Source organism: Periophthalmus magnuspinnatus, chromosome 18 (genome assembly GCF_009829125.3).
Source record: "Periophthalmus magnuspinnatus isolate fPerMag1 chromosome 18, fPerMag1.2.pri, whole genome shotgun sequence".
Lineage (NCBI taxonomy): Eukaryota > Metazoa > Chordata > Actinopteri > Gobiiformes > Gobiidae > Periophthalmus > Periophthalmus magnuspinnatus.
The window spans coordinates 10,822,669-10,839,170 of record NC_047143.1 but is presented as its reverse complement, the minus strand read 5'-3'; the positions used below and the strand labels follow the sequence as shown (position 1 = coordinate 10,839,170).

General features: G+C 37.2%; 1 protein-coding gene, 1 non-coding gene and 1 pseudogene across 2 annotated transcripts; 2 read left to right on the top strand and 1 right to left on the bottom strand.

The window, feature by feature from the left end:
* The first annotated feature begins 478 nt into the window (after positions 1–478).
* LOC117386738 (small nucleolar RNA U3) lies at positions 479–677 on the top strand (annotated as a pseudogene).
* A 1,441-nt stretch (positions 678–2,118) lies between these two features.
* LOC117386739 (small nucleolar RNA U3) lies at positions 2,119–2,325 on the top strand. The gene has a single exon (XR_004542714.1). It is a non-coding gene; the product is annotated as a small nucleolar RNA U3 (small nucleolar RNA).
* A 3,857-nt stretch (positions 2,326–6,182) lies between these two features.
* serpine1 (serpin peptidase inhibitor, clade E (nexin, plasminogen activator inhibitor type 1), member 1) lies at positions 6,183–16,439 on the bottom strand. Its single transcript, XM_033983675.2, has 9 exons — positions 16,345–16,439; positions 13,104–13,342; positions 12,196–12,420; positions 10,773–10,967; positions 10,019–10,217; positions 9,324–9,424; positions 8,571–8,657; positions 8,122–8,205; positions 6,183–6,860 (listed from the first exon to the last, which is right to left on the bottom strand). Exons 2-9 carry the CDS (start codon positions 13,339–13,341, stop codon positions 6,817–6,819), a joined length of 1,173 nt encoding a protein of 390 aa, XP_033839566.1. The 5' UTR covers position 13,342; positions 16,345–16,439; the 3' UTR covers positions 6,183–6,816.
* Between the last annotated feature and the right edge of the window lie 63 nt (positions 16,440–16,502).

Here is a 16,502-nt window from a genome sequence, read left to right as displayed (position 1 = left end):
AAAAATCCGCTTTCCCCAAAAATCCCGAGCTTTGTAAATGACAATCTATAATGACAGCACATTCTAAAATGAAATAACATTCCAAAACAAAATACCATCCTAAAATGACATCACATTGTAAAATTAAAATGAATGTACATAACATAATTTACAAACACAGCGAGGGGAGAGGATATACAGTGAGATAATAGAAGACAAAGAGAGGAGAGAAGACACGCAGTGAGGAGAGATGAGACGATGCAAGGAGAGAGGATACACAGTGAGGTGATAGGAGATACTGCGAGGAAAAAGGAGACACAGAGAGCAGAAAGGAGACAAGTGAGAGGAGACCAAGTTAGGAAAGAGGAGATTCAGGGAGCAGAAAGGAGACACAGGGAGAGAGAGGACACGCAGAGAGGAAACAAGAATAGACATATTCCCCATGAGCCAGAGTCCCAGTCTGATGACTCTAGTGTCTGTTGTAGAGCTGTCTTTTGTTAAGACTATACTTCATTTGTGATTTGAGAAATGTGTTTCTAAAGTGTACGATCTCACTACCCATAATGAAGAGCTGTTGATACTTCTTTCTGAGCATGAAGTAAACAGAGAAACCTGGTTTGTGCCTCATGCTCTCTGTGCTTGATGACTGTTCACTGTTTTCTCTGGAGGCAGTGAGGAAGGTAGATCATCTGAGTGGGATTCAATTGCTATGACAATGTTTCAACTCTAGATAATTGTGTAAGAAGGTGAGAGAATACAGCAGCAAAACAGAGGCACAGTGAAGTCACATTCTAATACAAAAAAAATTATAATAATAATAACATAACAAATGTAACATTCAAAAATGAAATCAGATGAAATTACATCACATTCCAAAAGAAAATAACTTTTTAAAAAGAAATGACATCTGTTATGGCATTCTTTCTTTTTTCTTTCTTTCTTTATTCTTTTTTTGACAGGGACCATGTACAAATTCATTAATCTTACAAGGAAAAGATGATTTGTACCAGATTTAGCTACTGCTACTTTCCATCTACAGTCCCTGGGCAGGTGAACACACATTAAAAAACACATATCAATTAACAATTACAATATACGTCTACCAATTTGCCATACAACAATAACAATTCTGTATTCTAATCTTTATTGTGGAGTCATCTGTCTGTGTCATAACTATCTCAGTGATACCAAAGTCTCTCTTTCTATGGAAAGATATGCCCAGCGACCTAGGAACCTAAACTGGTTCTTCATTTGTCAACTGAGGGCGAGACGACACTCATTTAAGGAAACAGCTCTTTGAAAATTGTGCACAATTGATTCAGTGAACCAGACTTTTTGATTCAAAACAACTTCTTTGTTGGTTTTTATATTTTTAAGGTTTTTACTATTAGAAATTCCACAACACATCACATTCTGAAATTAAATAACATTCTAAAATTACATCACATTCTAAAATCACATCCAATTCTAAAACAAAATAACATTCTGAAATAAAACAGCATTCTGAAATGAAATAATTCTCTGAAATGAAATGACCTCACGGTCTAAAATGAAATCATATTCTAAAATGGTATTGTATTGTAAAAAAAACCAAAAAAAAAAACAACAAAAACAAAAACATTTCAAAAAGAAATATCATTCTGAAATAAAATACAATTTTTAAATGACATCACATTCCAAAATGACAACACATTCTAAAATGATATAGCATTGTAAAATGACATCACATTCTGAAATTAAATCACATTCTGAAACAAAATAATATTCCCAAATTAAATTCTGAATTAAAATAATTTTCTTAACTGGGATGACATCACATTCCATAATGAAATAACATTCCAGCATGATGTCGTATTCTAAAATGAAATAACATTCCCAAATGAAATTGCATTCTGATATGAAATGACAATATTAAATTACATCACATTCTAAAACAAAAAAGCATTCTATATAAAATGACATCATGAAATGACACTACATTCTAAAATTTAAATTAATTTACATTCAAAAGCACAGCGAGGAGAGGAGGATACACAGTGAGGCGATTAGAGATACTGCAAGAAGAGAGGAGACATGTTCCCCGTGAGCCAGAGTCCCAGTCCAGTGGCTCTAGTGTCTGTTGTAGAGCTGTCTCTTGTTAAGACTATACTTTCTTGGATCATTTCAGAATTTCTGATTTGAGAAATGGGTTTCTAAAGTGTATGGTCTCACTGCCCATAATGAAGAGCTGTTGATACTCCTTCCTGACCACAAACCAGACAGAAAGACCTGGTTTGTGCCTCGTGCTCTCTGTGCCTGATGACTGTTCACTGTTTTCTCTGGAGGAAGATATGTCATCTGAGTGGGATTAAACTGTTATGAAAATGTTTAAACTTGTTATTTGAGTAAGAAGGTGAGAGGACTCAAACTCACAAGAGACCCAACAAAACAGAGTGAGGGGGCAAAGCAAAGGCAGGAGTCATAGTTAGTAGAGAAAAGATTAAGGGAGAAGACACAGCAAAGAACACAAGGAGTAACAAAAAGGAGAAAAAACACACATCACATTCCAAAATTCCACCATATAAAAAAAAAAAATAAAAAAATAAAAAAATAAAAAAAAAATCAACACATTCCGAAATAAATTAGAGTTCTGAAATAAAAAAAAAAAAAAAAAAAAGAATAATGTCAAGATCCCAGTCTGTACTGCCTTTTTTGTGCTGTTTTCCCCCTCCCTTCTGTGTCAGAGCCTGGAGCTGGGCGGAGATTCTGGCTCCTCCCATGCACACCTGCAACCCATCTCAAGCTGCACCTGTGGAAGACAAAGGGACTCAGAACGTGACACTCAGTGCCAGATCGTCAGTATATCCACTGTGGTACAGCTCTGCTTGGCTCAGTCTCATGTTTTGCATTTGTTTTCTAAGTTGGATGTTATTTGCTCCTCGTCAGATCCTGCTCCCTGGACCTGCTCAGCTCCTCTGCCTCCGACCCAGCTCTCCACGACCGGTATGGACCTCACACCGACCCAGTTCACTTCGACCAGTACAGATTACCTCGTTTATGACCCTGCTGCCCACGATCCGCCCAAGGACTACTTCAAACCCTGCTCTCAGCTGTCTCATCCATCTACCTTCATTTGCACATTCCAATCTGTAAATAAACATTGTAAAACTGTTCCCTCTCAGTTGTTACGACAAATAAATAAAATACAATAACATTCTGAAATGACAAAACATTTTAAAATGTTATCACAGTCCAGAATGGCAACACTTTAGAAAATTAAATCATATTCTACAATGAAATAACACTCTAAAATAAAATGGTATCACATGCTAAATTGAAGTCAAGTCACATTCCAAAATAAAATCACAGTCCAATATGAAATCATATTCTAAAATGAAATAACATTCTGAAATATTATCACATTCTAAAATTAAATTACAATCCTAAATGACATCACATTCCACACTGAAATCACACTTTAAAATAACATTCCATGCTCAAACAAAGTAACATTCCAAAATAAAATAATATCCTGAAATAACAATTCATTTCATTTTATTTTTGTAACGCCCAAAATCACAACAACAGTTGTCTCAAAGGACGTTCATGTTTTGGTTGATGGGGGAAACCGGAGTACACGGAGGAAACCCATCCAGACACGGGGAGAAACATGCAAAACTCCACTCCACTCTGCATTCTGAGAGCGGAGTGCTCTGTTTGGCTGGTACGGGACAATAGCATCATGCAGATTGGATGGGGCCATACCGTTTAGGGTTTTGTACGTCAGGAGGAGGATTTTGAATTTGATTCTAAGCTCGACAGGAAGCCAGTGCAGATATTTTAGTACAGGACTGATGTGGTCTCTTCTTTTAGTTCCTGTTAGGACTCTGGCCGCTGCATTTTGGACCAACTGGAGGCTCCTTATAGTACTTTTGGGGCAGGCGGCCAGCAGAGAATTACAGTAATCAAGTCTGGAAGTAACAAATGCATGGATGAGTTTTTCAGCATTGTTTTTAGGTAAAATATTTCTAATTTTAGTTATATTTCGCAGGTGAAAGTATGTGGTTTTACAAGCTAGGTTTATATGGGCTGTGAATGAGAGATTTTGATCAAATAGGACTCCAAGATTTTTTACAGTAGGGCTAGAAGCTATACTCACATTGTCGAGTGAGATTATCTGGTCCGACAGAGAATCTCTTTGACCTTTGGGACCAACGACAATGACCTCTGTTTTTTCAGGATTTAAGAGCAGGTAATTCAAGGTCATCCAGGTTTTGATGTCCTTCACACAGACACTGAGTTTATCTATTTGATCAGTCTGATTTGGTTTCATTGATAAGTACAGCTGAGTGTCATCAGCATAGCAGTGAAAAGTAATGCAATGATTTCTAATAATGTTACCCAATGGCAACATATACAGAGTAAATAGGATTGGACCAAGCACAGATCCTTGTGGAACACCACAGGCTACTTTAGAACAGGGAGAGGTGCTCTGGTTTATACTAACAAACTGGTACCTATCTGATAGATAGGATTTAAACCATTTGAGGGCAGTCCCTCTGATTCCAATGTCACATTCTAACCTCTGCAGTAGAATGTTGTGATCAATAGTGTCAAACGCTGCACTGAGGTCCAGTAGGACCAGGACTGAAGCCAGCCCGTTATCAGCAGCTAGTAGTACGTCATTTGTTACTTTAAGCAGTGCAGTCTCTGTGCTTTGGTGAGCTCTGAATCCAGATTGAAATTTTTCAATCATAACATCACATTCTAAAATTAAAATTAATTAACATTCTGAATCACAGTACAGAGTGAGGTGATAGGAGACAAAAAGAGGAGAGAGGATACAGAGTGAGGTGATAGGAGAATCTGCAAGGAAAGATGAGACACAGAGGAGAGAGGAGACAAAATTAGGAAAGAGGAGAGTTAGACAGCAGAAAGTAAGACATATGGTCTGAGTGGGATTACGTCATCTTGAAAATATAGCAGCTTTAGAAATCTGAATAAAAATGCAACACCTCAGCAGAGAGGAGCTGTAGTATTTCTTACGTCAAAAAAAGTCACCCAAATGAAATAGCAGTCCAAAACAGTTTGAAATAAAATCACCTTACATTATAAAATGAAATCACATTCCTCATGGTCTTTGCTCCTGATAACTGTTCAGTGTGTCCTCTGGAGACAGTGAGGAACGCATCTGAGTGGGAAACATTGCAGCTCTAGTTATTTGGAGACTGAGGAACACAAACTCAGGAGAGAGGAGACAGAGCAAGGAGAGAAGAGACACAGCAAGGGGAGGGGTGATTGAGAGAGGAGACATTGCAAGAAAGCGAGGAGACAAGGAGAAAGGAGACTCATAGTAGTAAATGGCTACTGTATTCTCTTCATTTATATGCCTGCTCTGCATACACTACATAGGACGCCCAGCTCATAAACTGATGCCCAATGCTGTGGTGATCCCAGTTTTTGTGACTCTCTAGTGATGAGTCAGTTTTCATTTTTATTTACTGGGAAGTAATAACCATATTTTCACTACAAAATATTACCTTCTGAAATGCTCTAGAATGCAGAGAATTGCATATGTTTTAGTCCCCCTTTTTGTTTCATGTTACCGCAAAATTACAGACACTTTCTCAAGTAGGTGTTTTTTTATTTTATTTTATTTATTTATTTTTTATTTTTTTTTACAAAATTCACACTTTTCAGGCAAAAAATCTAACGGCAGTGACGTGCAATTGCAATAACAGCCACAGAATTTTGATCACAGTGGACACAGTGATTATGTGCTGCGGACGGGCAGTTAGACTGTCACTTTCACTATGCCCCAGTTTGCAGCCCTAATAATAACACAAAACCAGTTCAAATTAGATTTGACTTTCTTAAAACATGATCTGCCTATTTTTAAAACTGTTTGTCCAGAATGATACAAGATATTTTGTTTCATCCACCTCCTGGATCACATCATTCAAATGTACTTTGAAGGTACTGTCAGGGTGCCATTTCTTTATGGAGAAATAGTCTTTTTGACATTTAAATGGAACAACTGAGATAGAGCTTACGTTAACTGTTGCTCACTCAGTAAAGGTGTTTCAGCATCTATGTCTGTTGAGGTTGCAGAATAATCATGTTTTATTAGCACTCTCCAAACAGACCCTAAAAGAAAGCTTCCATGAAAACTTGTTTATAAAATTTTATTACAAAAATATTTAAATACAAAATAAATACCACAAATATACAAACATGTCTGTACAAGATCTCTAGGTATTAAAGTTAGATTGAAGAATGAAGGAGCAGATACAACATTTTTCTGAATAAACATCTCAAGAAAAGTTAAATAAAGTAATAAAGTCTCTTAAGCCCCACTCACTTGAAGATCATAAATTGCCAGGTACAAAATGCCAGAACATCCCATTCACCCTTGCACCAGTCCAAAAACATTGCCAGGTCTGCTCTGTTCACACATAACCTCTATTTGTCTGCACTCTCTCACACAGCAACACCCTGCTGCATCATTTAAACTGAATGACAATAAAATGTAACCATGTAGCATAACCAGCGAAACCAAAGTTGTAACCACGGAAACCAAGGCAGTTACTCAAGAAAAAAAAAGATTATGTAGGCACTTTTCTGCATAATCACATTTTTTCCTGCATATTCCCAGTAATTTAGATGGGAAATTGCCAGATCAAAAATGCAGGGAAATCAGCTCTGGGTTCATTCATACATGACCCTGTTCTGGCAAAATGCTTGGTAAACTCTTGGGTCAAGTTGTATTTGTGAATGGGGCTTTATTTAGCTCAAAGCCAAGTCCTTCTTCGTTTGAGAAGTTACTTGCTGAAGAATACACCTCCAAGCTGGTCCGGGTCAGGGCTGAGGCTGGTTGAACTGGCCCATAAAAAGAACCGCTCCTGTGGACACAAACAGTTTTCAGTCAGGTTGTTGATGAAGAAGAGGGGAGGGCATTATAACATGTATACAGTTACACTATCTCATTGGCTAGAGCACATATCCAACAACTTGAAGGTTAGAGGCTCAAATCTTGATTGGTGGAAATTGTTGTTCTGTCTTTATTTATTTATTGTTTATTTGAATAGAGACAGATGCAACAAACACTGATTAACAATTAAGTAATCTGCTAAATCACAAAAGACCAGCTCCCAGAAGGGCTTTTAACAGTTCAGATATCACTAAAAGAAATAAATACAGTGAATTTGTCAAGAGAACCAAATAGTATCAAAAGTGCCACACGCTTACAAACTCACGCACTCACACCATGGATACACAGTGAGATCACATTTTGAGGAACGGAAATGAGCACAGGCCTGTTACAGTAATTGCTAAATCAACTTATTGTTTAACAAATGATACATGGATACATTGTTATTTCTCTGTACTATAAGATTTGAGCTGTAGAGCCATTAGCTATCAGCCATTTATTTATTATACCTCAAGCTTTTTAATGATATTGTACATTTAGAACTTTTTTCTGATAATATTTAAGCTTTAGGGTTATTGTGTCAGTGGCCTAAACTAGTTTCAATATTATCATCTATATTTCCTTCCAATATATCGCACTTCAGAGTATTATCGACAACAATGTCAAGTGATTGAAACCCATGAATAGACCACAACAGAATCTCCCTTAAAAAAAACTATATTACACAAAATTGACTTAGATGAGCCTTAAGCCATGTTATAATGTTGTTACTGCCTCAAAAGCATACCTGGAGTTGTGTTTTGTTTCAGTCACCCATGTTTGAGTAATCCTTTATTATTAGGCTTTCTACATCTCCAAAGGTCAAAATGTTCTGTTCCACCTTGTAATGTCATGGAGTGGTAGTTTTCAAGCAAGCAGCTAGGTTTTACCTTTAGTTGTGGAGAGATTGTTAATTCCAGGGCTGAAATCCAAATGATTCTGGTGAAGGTGTATGGAGTTTAAAAACACAGTGCACATCATGTATTACCACGTGACTCACAAGATGGAACAGATTATTTTCTGTTAGCGAGAAGAACTCAGGCTAAATATGTAGCGTTTGTGTGTTAAACATGTGTGAATGAAAGAAAACACACTCCAGGTATGTTTTTCATGACAACAATATTATAATATAGATAAGAAAATGACATAATATGGGCCCTTGAATCTCCCTTTTACTATTATTATGATCATACCTGTGTGCTTGTGTTGGACCAAAAAGAGAAAGGGCTTGTCCAGAGTGATCTCCTCCACGGCCATACGGGAAAACATGACTGCAGCTGAAAGAAAAGAGGACAGAGCTTAGGTACAGTGGAATTATATCACTAAAATGAAAATGGTGTAACATAAAACAGTCAAGGGAACTGTGAATTAAACCAGGAAGTTCCCATTTTGCTGTCACTGTCTCAACCAATCACCTCTCAAGAAATTCCTATAAACGTACCACTCAAACTTCCAGTAGTTTCACCCCTCCCCTAGCCCTCCGCAGCAGCAGAAGTATCAGCCCCCTCAGCCTCCTCAGCCTCTCCATCTCCTCTTTTCATTTTTTACATTTTGCTTAACAAATCTTGTGTCTATGTATTATACCTGATATTTTATTGAAATAATTTAATACTACTTGAACTGTGATTTTTTGTTGACTCACCTGAGGCTGATGCTCCCTTGGTGCCATCTTCATTGACTTCTAATGTGACTTTCTGCAGAACCTTGGATACACAAAGTTTCTCATCAGCTAAAAGAAAGGGAACATTGAAAATATTAGTCAGCAATAATAATTATGACATATTAGCCTTACTCCACAATCGGTTGTGATAAAGTACTATTATAGCCACAGCTACTCCCGCACACACCACATTCATACTAGGCAATGTGAGCGAAGTGCTTTGCCCAAGGAAAGAACAACAGTTTCTACTATAGCCACTGTGGCCCCAGTGTGACACCTGTATTCCCAACCGTCTCCCATCCAAACACTTATGAGGCCCAGCCCTGCTTAGCTTCTGAGATCTGACAAGATTAGGGCTGACAAGAAGCCACATAGTACATATAAATTACACTCACTTGAATTGAGAATTACATTTTTGCTGTTTTATCTTTTATTTTGGTTATTTCTGATGCCCCCTCCTATTTGGTATTTTACAGTAAAGTTTGAGAATACAACAAGGTCGAATTGGCCAGTCTAATTACAAATGGCAGCTTTAAGAAAACATTTGGCCTACATTTTGGGTACCACCAGGTCTGTCTAAAACTATAGATCTTAATTCTGTAAACAGGTCTATTTTGGTTTAACCTAAGATAGGGTTAATGCAACTAAAATAGTATAAGAATCAACCCAAAGTAGTGAAAAACATAATATAGTATACTTTTTTAAATGAGAAAATAAAACAAAAAATACACTTACTAGTGATGCGTGTAAAGTCAGCCCTTGCCAGGTTGAACATGTTGCCCAGTCCCATATCAGTGAGCACCTTCTTCATGTTCAAATCAGACACTAGAGTGAACCTGTTAGCATAAAAACAATATTAGCTTAATACACTTTAGCACCAGATTTGGGAAAATTATCATTTTTTTTATTGCAATGTTTAAAAAGTAGGATTCTGTTTAAAGTGCACATTGTAAACAATTCCAGGAGCATTAACATTTGAGAGAAGACTTAAATCTGCTAAACTAATTCAAGAATCCCATGCATTTACATGTTTGTAGAGGTCTACAAACTATAGGTACAGCAGATATTATATGAACAGAGGTATCAAAAAATATTGGTTCCCTTGCAAATAAATATTAACAAAAGAAAGTAAAATGGTAGATTCTTCACGGCTTTACTTATTTGGTCTTGGTTTATTCAGTGTTAAGTTTTTATTTTGACACAATTTGACTAATAAATAAAGATCTTTTTTATTTAACTGAACTCATTGCATCAAAAAGTATGTTAAAACATCAAAATAGTACATCACTGGTATTGTTCAGAATTCTGCAGAGAACATTCTACTACCTAAAATGAAATTGCAATTTTGATTATTTTGCGATAAATTGTGCATCCCAATTGAACTCCCACCTGCCCTGCCTGCCTCCCATGCCCTCCATCACTGGTCTTACCTGGGCACAGCCAACTGTCTCTTGACCATCTTCAGCCCCTGTCTCCACCTCCTGAGGGTGTGACTGGTCAGCTCTGTGGTCAGGACACTCAGAGGGACATCGCGTTCAAATGGAGACACCAAGAGCATGCTCAGTGAGTCCCCCTTGTAGGGCACTTCGATCACGTCGTAGTCCACTCCCCCAGTGGTTACAAACTCACCTATGTGGAGAGACATAGCATGTTATGAGCTGTATGTATGCATTTGGGTAGACGAATATGCTTTTCTCTCTGTTGGATTCTCCTGTCTCTATGCAAAATGTATCTTGCCCCAGTACAAGTATATTGTATAAGCAGTTCTTGAAATCAAAATAATTCAGCTGCTTGCTGTCTGCATCTAATTATAAAGTGGTTATGATCCAATAATCAAAAAGTGTGTGGTTTGCATGCTTGTTGTTTTAAGCTTTACAGTCAGGCAAAGCTCTGTTTATGGTACATATCTATCTATATCTAGGGAGATATATAGCTAGATGTTTTTGTAAGACAGATAAATAGACTGTCAATGTAGGTGCGTTATGTAATATTTATTTAGTAAATTAGTGCACACAGACACTGTAAGCATGCTAGTGTTTTGCCCAAGGACACAACAGTATTGCAACTAGTAAAGATTCAACCACCTCTGTGTGGGAAAGTATGTGGAATTTAACTGTGGTTGGTTAAATTCAGTGAGATATTATTATAATTCCAAAGCAAAAATGTGTTTTTAAATATACTGACCATAGTGGAAGCGGTCAGTGAGCCTCATCATGTGCACCGGTGTTTGGGTCCCATTGGCACACAGGAACATCCTCTCCTGGGTGAGCCGAGGGTCAAATGGGACCTTCCACTGCCCATGGAAGTGCAGCGCATTCAGCATCACCAGCCGTGTCTCCTCAGTCAGAGAGCCGTTAGCCAGGAAGTCTGAGATGGCTCCTACATATGACACACATTTTATTAAAGGACTATCTGTGTATTACAATAACCTACATTTAGAATCTTCATTTGAGCAGTACTTTTATACAGCTGAAATCCTGCTAACCCTTCAGTTTAAGCAAGAAATGCTAATGTGTACACTGACAGTCCACTTTACAGTCACAACCTTAGATAAACAAACCACCATGCATTGTACTTTTAAACACTGTATAAAACCTGAAATTGTGTATGAAAAAAGTTATAGTTAATATTTCATAATGTTAGAACTGGTAATGAGGAGGTTGTTTTGACAGAGGACACACTGGCTTTTCTTTAGCTTTTGTTTGTCTAAGGGGGTATCCCATGCTTTGCGATGTGATCTATTTAATCTAATAGCAACTGTGAAAAGTGCTATAGTGATTATAAAACCTGATCTGACACATTTTTTCTCAAATTTCCAAATTCAAACTAAAATTATTCAGATCTAAATGACATAATTGGACCAGGCCAGAACAACACGTATATAAAAACCCCCAAAACAAAACAAAAAACAAAAAACATTTTCAAGTACATAATTCATTTTTTACAAACCAATGAAAGGTACATTATGTACGTTTTCAAGAGGGGGGAATCATCACCTGCTTGTCTCCATGGTGTCAAGTAAGTAAGGCCAAGTTACAGATCAGATTCGTGGAGAAGCAACCCCACTGACAGTAACGATGCATGTTTTCAAGGTTCATGGAGACAAGCAGGTGATGGACACCTATTTAGAAGAGGCAAATTTACAGTCACACAAATTTGCAATACAATTTTGAACATTTTTCAATTATTAGGGATGCACAGATCCAGCTTTTTCAGTTCTGTTATTGATATCGATACTAAGCCTTTTAGTATCAGCCGATATCTGATTTTCACCGATACCAATGTAGGCATTGGAAATAGATTTTTTTTTCTGTACAAACACAGTTAACAAATTTGATCCAATTCTGTTATGTAACTTGTGTGTTGTGCAAGTAACTACAGAACAGGTTTGTATGGATTAAAGTTCAAACATTATGAGACGTCCTGGGCCTACATCAGTCAGTAAATCATCTCATTGGACCAGCCAGGGTATCAGCTGAACCAATACCCCATCTGCTGAATCAATATCACGAAACCAATATCCGGCAAATTTTCATGCATCGGTACTGATAATTGATACCAGTATCAGGGCATTCCTACTAGTTATATATGATAATAATCAAAATACCATTAGTGTTGTCAGAGACCCACGCGTTGATGATGTTGATGGCTTGCTCCGGCTGGCTGAAGTCCACCTGGTGAGGGTGTGTGAGGAAGGCTTTGGCCAGGGCACGTCTGTAACCCTTCTCTATGGACATTTTCCTCTCCACCAGGACCCCAGTGGCAATTTCCACCTCCTCCTCAGCAGACACTGCACTCTGGAGGAGACGCTGCTGCCGGGACATCCCTCGCTCTGGAACAACAACGGGATTTGATGTTAGTCCACATTTTAAAAGCACCTATGCAAGCTTCAGAAATTATACAATGCATTTTACCTTCCACTGTACCTGATTTTTACTGTCTTAAAAATGTGAAAAACAGAACTAGTTCATTTTAAACGATTTGGCCAGAAGTTATTCCTCACATACCTTGTGCATTCAGAGCATCCTAATTATTCACTGCAATGAGTTTATAATTGTTTTTCACTTCTGTCGGAGACCAGAGTAGAGTTTGCTGTCATGCTAAAGCTAATAACAACTATCATGCAAACACACACTAAATTTGTTGACAGTAAAATGCTTCTCATCAGACTTATATGACCATTAAAAGCTGCTTATACAATATATCTGTACAGGGGTAAGACAAACTTGACTCAAAAACATGGCAAACAAATCAAGTACAGAACTTTTAAGTCTTTTCTAATCTCACATAGGTAACAGTAAACTCATCTTGGATCAGACTGAAAAAGGTGGCTGCCATTCTGTGTCAATAGCTTCTTACTACCACCAAAACAGTAAAACAGGGTAAGTAAGTCTTTGTTTAAAAGTGCTAATATTGATGTATTAATAGTAGTTGTAGTACTGTTTTTCATCAGGTACGGCGCCTCATACACCGACAACAATTTTGAACAAAGCCAGGGTTGTTAGCAGTGTGTACCTCTCATAGAGAAGCCCATTGCACCGGTCAGATCCTTATATGTCTGTCCAGCGGCACCCAGCTGAGCCAGGGACATCACCGCGGTCACTCCAAATGGTGAGAAAACCACGCTCTGGTTGGAGTGGTCCTGGGACAGTCCAGAAAAGATCTTAAAGCCAAAGTCCGTCTGCGCGTCCATCAGGGAGCCATGGACCAGGGCAGCTGGGGTCAGCAACAGGCAAATGCACAATGCAATCATTCTGGAAACAAATTTTTAAAAGACACTGTTAAGTTGGAGGAAATATGTACAACTAAGTTGATGTTTGATGTTTTCCATGTTTTTGGTAGCAGTACTTTACTTAATACTTTCAATACTGGTATTGCTAAGATAAGGTATACTTTACTGATCCCTCATGAGAGAAAATGTATTCTCTTCTTTTAACCAACTATCAACCAGTCCTTCCATGACAAAGTCCAAGTTCAAGGTTTGAAAAAAATTAAAACTATCACAATGGAAACAAGCAAGTGACATTATAGAAGTTACAAATAAGATCTCTGAAGATGCAACCCTGCTCACAGTAACTTGTAATGATTTTATTTCTCTCCAGGCATGTGCTCTTTCTGTATTTTCTTTGTTTTGGTTTTGTTGGCATATTTTGAACTTACATATTGTGTGTGATGTTTTTCTGTGAATGTTCATAAAAACTGACATCATGATGGCTATAAAAAGCGACTAAGTTTTCTGACTTATTTTGATTATATTTTTAACAATGCAAAGTAAATTGTTATTAATGCTATGCCATATCGCCCACCCACAGTGACCTCCCTCGAGTCATAACAGTTCTGCCAAATAAGCTGCCACAATTCACTTTAAGGTTTGTACAAAGAGGAAGACCCAGTAAATGTTAGCATTACATAGTCTTCTAATATAACATTCTGGACTCCATATGTCGCCATCTGTCTCTGAGTTTGAACAAAGACGGAGACCACACATGAGTTATTAAAACAGGAATATTTATTAAAGTAACGGCATGTCTGCATAGGTGTAATGTACTAAAACAGCCTAACACACTACATTAAGAATGAAGATGTCAGCATGCAGTGTGGATTTTTTATTTTGAAAACCAAAGAATTTTAGTGTTTACTCTTAATAGTAAAAGTAAAAATCCATAAATTAGATGGACAGTTATTTATTTGTTGTTGAATGTTGAATATATTATGTCACCTTTTTCCATTTATCTATTTTTGTTTAATTAAAATTATTTGGATTTTAAGATTATCAAGTTAACATATGTCTTAAATAAACATAAAATATTGTAATAAAAAGGATGACACAATATTAAATAAAGTATTATTTTGTAAGTAGGCCAATCTGACAGATGTTATAAGGTGCAAACTCCACACTGAAAAACCCTAAACAACAATTAACAAAACATTAATCATGAATAATTGTGACTAGTGGACTTTTAAAATAATTGTACTCATATTATTTTGATAATTGCAATTGTTATCTGGACTATACAGACTCTAAAACACATGTGTTAATGTGTTTTAGGCTGAAACTGCGGCAGCTAACTCCTGGTTTCCAGTTTTCACCCTTGCTCACACCTACTGGGAGTGTTCAGTCAGGTATTGTATGTACTTTTTATGGGTCTGGAACATGTACTATTTGTCTCCTCTCCTGGGTGTATTTGAAAGGTAAGTGCGATTGAGTCACTACGCAGTGTGGTGCAGTGGAAAAATGTGCTTTGCCAGTAACATATGCCCTGCAGACGTCAGGGTATGTTTACTCCATCAGTCACAGGCCAATGGGAAAACCACAAGCAGAAGAGAACACAGAAGACAGGCTCTGTTTGACCCACCCGGATTTGGGGGAATTACTCATCTAAAGAAGAGCAAAACATGTTCGCAGTAGTGACTCATGACTAATGATTTTCTAGTGTTGTGTCTAGGGAGGTGTGGTGGTGGAGTTCTGAGGAGGTGTGGTGGTGCAGTGGTTAAGCTCATCCATCAACTAAACCTCATAGGTCACGAACTGTCTCAAAGTTTGGACAAAGACCACACATGAGTTACTAAAACAAAAAGTAGGTGAAATGAGGTGCATGAAACACAAATACATTAGGGATGCGGTTGTCAATATGCTGTGAGGATTTTCAAATTTAAAAAAATCTAAAAGTTTGAAATTTGATTAATGGATTTCCACAATGTAATAACATGCCAGCTGGAAAAAACTTTTAATACTATGAGTAAAATTCCACTCCTGAGGATTATGTCACCATTAATCAGAAAAATGAAATGTTTACTACTTACTAATATGCTACGTCACCCTTTTCCATGAAGTTATTTATGTGAAATCAAAGCTGTTTTACTCATTTAAAGAAGAAAAAAGCATGTACTTTTACGTAGTAGCCATTCTAATGAGTAAGGATTTTTTCTAGTGTTGTGTCTAGGGAGGTGTGGTGTTTGACCTTCCATCTGTGTTGATAGTTAACTTGAAAAGATTAAACCACAGCATGGAAGCACTCAAGAGTAATTCACTTTTACATGAACAGGTTCCATTGAAATAGAAACTCCATGGAGATAGGTTTAAAAGGCATATGACAGGTTAGACTACTCATTCAACTAAAACATAGCTTATGTCATTATATTGAAGAGTTTACTAAAAATCTTGCCTAGTCTTTTCTGTTTTAGTAATTTTTGTGACGTTTATAATTTTACTTTCTGGTTGAACATGGACTGCAGATATGACATACATAGAGGTGTGTTACCTAGCAACCAAGGTTAACAGGGGCCAAAACTTGTAATAAAAATGGTTAGTCTAAAAATAGATGACAAAACCTTTATTTTGTTAAATGAATGTTTAAACTCAGAAAATTGCGTTCCTTGTGCATAAATTGTCCCTGCATTTTGGATGGAATTGGTTACATAGGGAGAGCGATTCTGTTTTAGAACTCACACTACTTCCTGCCACTTGGATACTATCCAACCAAACCAAGTAATAATTGAAATTACAAATATGAATCTGTCAAATGTACTTGAAATTCACAAAAAAATAAAAAATAAAAATCTGTGGTGAGATGTACTATAATATTCACAATATTGCAGTGGCTAGTTAGTTATTAAGTTATTAACATTTTGAATTAAGAAAATTACATATATGCAACAGAGTTTTTCCCATATTAACTAATATTATATTTTAAATTGTTAAAACTATGCTATGGTAACAATCTGAATTCTCATGATAAAAAATCTCAGTTCTTACCTTAACAGTGTTGTATTTCACCTCCACTTGTAAGAGCTCCTCACGTCTCAGCGTCTGCTTGGTAAATGTGCCCGTCCTGAAAGCATCTGTGTGTTTTATAGAGAACAGCCACCGTGCCCCCCGCCCCCACCCCATCTCTCCCCCCTCACACTGTGTTA

Coding starts and splice junctions, on each gene's coding strand:
- serpine1 (XM_033983675.2), bottom strand. CDS start 13,341: ATGATTGCATTGTGCATTTGCCTGTTGCTGACCCCAGCTGCCCTGGTC. Junction 8,658..9,323: donor TGACTTTACACGCATCACTA/GTAAGTGTATTT, acceptor CCTTTCTTTTAG/CTGATGAGAAACTTTGTGTA. Junction 6,861..8,121: donor GGTCCAACACAAGCACACAG/GTATGATCATAA, acceptor TTGTGTCCACAG/GAGCGGTTCTTTTTATGGGC.